The sequence below is a fragment of the Peromyscus californicus genome, unplaced genomic scaffold, assembly GCF_007827085.1.
Source record: "Peromyscus californicus insignis strain IS unplaced genomic scaffold, ASM782708v3 Scaffold_11__1_contigs__length_118956290, whole genome shotgun sequence".
Lineage (NCBI taxonomy): Eukaryota > Metazoa > Chordata > Mammalia > Rodentia > Cricetidae > Peromyscus > Peromyscus californicus.
In genome coordinates this window covers 12,794,652-12,799,758 of record NW_026294402.1, presented here as the reverse complement: position 1 = coordinate 12,799,758, position 5,107 = coordinate 12,794,652, and the positions used below count along the sequence as shown (strand labels likewise).

The following is a 5,107-nucleotide window of genomic DNA, read 5'->3' as shown; positions in this document are numbered from 1 at the left end:
TCTAAAAGAAATAGATAATTTTCTCCATAGATACCAGTTGCCAAAGTTAAATGAAGATCAGATAAACAATTTGAATAAATCTATAACCCCTAAGGAAATAGAAGCAGTCATTTAAAATCTCCCAAACAATAACAACAACAAAAATCCCTGGACCAAACAGTTTTAATACAGAATTCTATCAGACTTACAAAGAAAAGTTAACGCCAATACTCCTCAAATTATTCCACAATATAGAAACAGAAGAAATATTGCCAAATTCATTTTATGAGGCCACAGTCACTCTGATACTCAAACCACACAAAGATTCAACAAAGAAAGAGAATTATAGACCACTTCCCCTCAAGAATATAGATGCCAAAATACTCAATAAAATGTAAGCAGACTGAATCAGAGAACACATCAAAAGATCATCCAACAAGATCAAGTAGGCTTCAAACCAGAGATACAGGAATGGTTCAACATAGGAAAATCAGTCAATATAATCTACCATACAAACAAACTGAAAGAAAAAAAAAGGACGTAATCATCTCATTAGATGCCAAAAAAGCCTTTGACAAAATCCAACACCTCTTCATGATAAAAGTTAAAGAGAAATTAGGGACACAAGGGACATACTTAAACATAAGAAAGACAACTTAGAACAAGTTTATAGCCAAGATCAAATTAAATAGAGAGACACTCAAAGCAATTCCACTAAAATCAGGAAAAAGATGAGGGTGTTCATTCAATCCATATCTTTTCAATATAGTACTTGAAGTTATAGCTAGAGCAATAAGACAACTGAAGGAGATCCAGTGGATATAAAATGGAAAGAATTTAATGTATCTTTATTTGCAGATGATATAAGAGTCTACATAAGAGACCTTAAAAATTTCACCAGGGAACCCCTACAGCTGATAAACACTTTCAACAAAGTATCTGGATACAAAATTAACTCACAAAAATCAGTACACCTTCTGTATACAAATGACAGATTAAGAAAGAAATCAGGGAAACAACACCTTTCACAATAGTCTCAAATAATATAAAATAAAAAGACTTACATGGTAAAAACTTTAAGACATTGAAGAAAGGAAATTGAAGAAGATATCAGAAGATGAAAAGATATCCCAAACTCATGGATTGGTAAGATTAACATAGTAGGTGGTCCAGCTGCGAGAGCGGCGGCGGCGCGGGGCTACGGTGGGAGTCTCGCGGCCGAGACCATGGCTGGAGGTAAAGCTGGAAAAGACAGTGGGAAGGCCAAGGCTAAGGCGGTGTCGCGCTCCCAGAGAGCTGGGCTGCAGTTTCCTGTGGGCCGCATCCACAGACACTTGAAGACTCGCACCACCAGCCACGGACGGGTGGGTGCCACTGCTGCTGTGTACAGTGCTGCGATTCTGGAGTACCTCACAGCTGAGGTGCTGGAGTTGGCAGGTAATGCTTCCAAGGATCTCAAAGTAAAGCGCATCACTCCACGTCACTTGCAGCTTGCAATCCGAGGTGATGAAGAGTTGGATTCACTTATCAAGGCTACCATAGCCGGGGGCGGTGTGATCCCGCACATCCACAAATCCCTGGTTGGGAAGAAGGGACAGCAGAAAACTGCTTAGGAAGTGTTGAACCAACCTGCTCTCCCTCACTGTCTGTGACTGGGACAGAACACCTGTGGAAAAGCGTAGACAATTGCTGTAGACAAGATAAAAAAACATTTGTATGTTTTTAGACTCTCGAAGTTTGATAAGTCCCTTTCCCTGTGGTCATGGTCATGTGGTGATTGACCAGGTTTCTCCCTTGTGTTTTATACAAAAATAGAATTGATAAACATTTTTTACAAAATTAAAAAAAAAAGATTAACATAGTAAAAATGGTCATTAAATCAAAAGCAATCTACAAATTCAATACAATCCCCATCAAAATTCCAGCACAATTCTTTGTAGACCTTGAAAGAATAATTCTCAACCCCATATGGAAAAAAAAAAAAACAGGATAGCTAAAAACAATCCTCTACAATAAAAGAACTTCCAGAGATATCACCATCCATGATTTTAAGCTGTACTACAGAGCTATAGTAATAAAAACTGCATGGTATTGGCATAAAAGCAGACACGTTGATCAATGGAATAGATTCAAAGACATAGATATCCACGCACCTATGGGTAACTGATTTTTGACAATGAAGCCAAAGTTATTCAATGGGAAAAAAGTATATATATTCAACAAATGGTACTGGTGTAACTGTATATCTACATGTAGAAGAATGCAAATAGGTCTGTATCTATCACTCTGTATAAAACTCAAGTCCAAGTAGATCAAAGACCTCAACCCAAAACCAGATACACTGAACATTATAAAACAGAAAGTGGGGAATCGCCTTGAACATATTGGCAAAGGAGACAACTTCCTGAACAGAACACTGATTGCACAGGTGCTAAGATAGACAATGAATGAAACCTCATAAAACTGAAAAGCTTCTGTAAGGCAAAGGACACAGTCAATAGGACAAAATTATAGCCTATGAAATGGAAAAAGATTTTCATAACTTCCTATCGGACTGAGGGCTAATATCCAAAATACATAAAGAACTCAAGAAACTAGACATAATCAAACCAAATAATCCAATTTAGAAATGGAGTACAGATTTAAACAGAGAATTGAAACTCAAGTGGCTGAGAAAGACTTAAATGTTCAACATTCTTAGCCATCAGGGAAATGCAAATCAAAAATATTTCAATATTCCTTCTTACATCTTACATCAATGGGTAAGTAAGATCAAAAACACTACTGACAGGTCATGTCAGTGAGGATGTGAAGAAAGGAGAACACTTCTGCACTGTTGGTTGGAATACAAACTTGTTATAGCCACTTTGGAAATCAATATGGCAGTTTCTCAGAAGATTGAGTATCAATCCAACTCAAGACCCATCTATACCACTCTTGGGCATATACCAAAGGATGTTCAATCATATCACAAAGACACTTGCTCAATTATGTTCATAGCAGCTTTATTCATAATAGCCAGGACCTAGAAACAACCTAGATGCCCCTCAACTGAAGAATGGATAAAGAAAATGTGGTACATTTACACAACGGAGTATTACTTAGCTGTTAAGAAAAATTACATCACCAAATTTGAAGGCAAATGGATGGAACTAGAAAAAATCAGCCTGAGTGAGGTAATCCAGACCCAGAAAGGTAAACATGATATGTATTCATTTATAAGTGGATATCAGTTAGTAAGTAAAGGATAATCATGCTACAATCCACAGGCCAAGAGAAGGGAAGTAATAAGGAGGTCTCAAAGAGTGATACATGGCTCTCCCTAGGAAGGGGAAATAGAATACATTTTGCAGGTTGACTAAGGGTGGGTAGGAATAGGAACAGACGGGAACAGGTGGGGGTGTTGGAGGAAGAAAGTAATGTGAGAGATGACTGAAATTGGGGGCCAGTCTGGGGTTATGTGGAAACCGAGTGAAGTGGAAACTCCCTCTAATCTACAAGGGTGACCATAGGGAAGACTCCTAGCAATGGGGGATATGGAGCCTGAACTAATTATCTTCTGTAGCCAGGCAAGGCTTCCAGTGGTGGGAGTAGGACGTCAACCCAGCCACAAAATCTTTGACCTACAATTTGTCCTGCCTGCAAGGTGTGTTCGTTTAAATGGTGAGACAGAACTTGTGTGAGTGGCCAACCAATGACTGCTCCAACTTGAGCCCAATGCCTTTAGAAGAGGTCCATGTTGGATACTGCCTGGATGACCAGGCACCAGAGACCAGATAGTCTAGAGACCTAGGATAGAACCAAACACAACTGCAAAAATAAAAATAAGTCAATGAAAGGATTCCTAGTATTATTCTGCTATACCCATAGATCGGTGCCTAGCCCAATGGTCATCAGAGAGGCTTCATCCAACAACTGATGGGAGCACATGCAGAGAGACTCACAGCTAGGAATGATGCAAAAGAGAGGAAGAAAGGATTGTAGGAGCCAGAGGGGTCAAGGACACCATGAGAACATGGCCCACAGTGTAGATGTATCCAACCTTCTTATTAAATAATAAACACAGAACCAATGCAAAGAAGAAAGCCAAGAGGTCAGAGCTAAGAGCTAAAACCTTACCCTTCCTCCTGCGGTGGTCCTACCTCTCCGAACCAGAGCTACCCCTGTGTTAAAGTCTTTATATAGAGTTCCTGTCCTGCCTTCTCATTGGTTGTAAACCCAACCACATGACCGCCTCCTCACAGCCTGTCTGTATAGACCTCCAGGTTTTCCATGATTGGTATTAAGATTAAAAGCATGTGTATCCAATAATGGCTGTATCCCTGAACACACAGAGACTTACCCAGCTCTGCCTACCAAGTGCTGGAATTACAAGCGTACGCTACCACTGCCCTGCTTTCCTATGGCTTGCTAATAGCTCTGACCCCCGGGCAATTTTATTTATTAACATACAAATAATATTTTAATACAAATAAAATATCACCATATTTCACCTTTTCTATTTTAATAAAAAGGAAAAAAAAGAAAAAGTTTATAACTAATATAAAAAAAACTATATACAAAAGTACAATAACTATATACAATATATACAAGTAATAAATACCTAAACAATGTCTAGTCCATTTGTATTTGACAAATTCAGAGAAAATAATTTCATTATCTATCCTATTTTGGTAAGTCCAAAATGTATCCTAATTAATCTTCAACTATAACTAACTAAACTTCAACTATAACTAACTAATCTTCAACTCCCTCAGAGACCCAAGAAGGAAATAATATTAGCTAACAAAAATAAAAGCAGGAAGTGCACATAAGCAACTTCCAAAAAATTTGTGAGTTGACAGAAACAGACAGCTGTCTGGACAGTCACCTGAGGTTTCTCCGAAGTGCTGGGGCATCATCTTTAGCCTATAGGCTTAGCATATCTGACAGACTCATTTGTGAAGTAGGATGTACACAAGGTCAACAGTTCAACCTCACATTGAGTGAGAGTAGTCCATGTACCAGAAACACCTGAATTCCACTAGTGTCATGTCATGATTCAGGATTTTAAATTCTGGAAATTGTTGATGGTTTTTTAATTCAGCTGTCCATTCTTCTTGGCTGTGTATATATGGCTTCATCTCAG

General features: G+C 38.5%; 1 protein-coding gene across 1 annotated transcript; it reads left to right on the top strand.

The window, feature by feature from the left end:
• The first annotated feature begins 1,148 nt into the window (after positions 1 to 1,148).
• On the top strand, positions 1,149 to 1,810 carry LOC128102959 (histone H2A.V-like). Its single transcript, XM_052726950.1, has one exon. The coding sequence runs from the start codon at positions 1,206 to 1,208 to the stop codon at positions 1,590 to 1,592; it is 387 nt and encodes a 128-aa protein (XP_052582910.1). The 5' UTR covers positions 1,149 to 1,205; the 3' UTR covers positions 1,593 to 1,810.
• Positions 1,811 to 5,107: the final 3,297 nt, after the last annotated feature.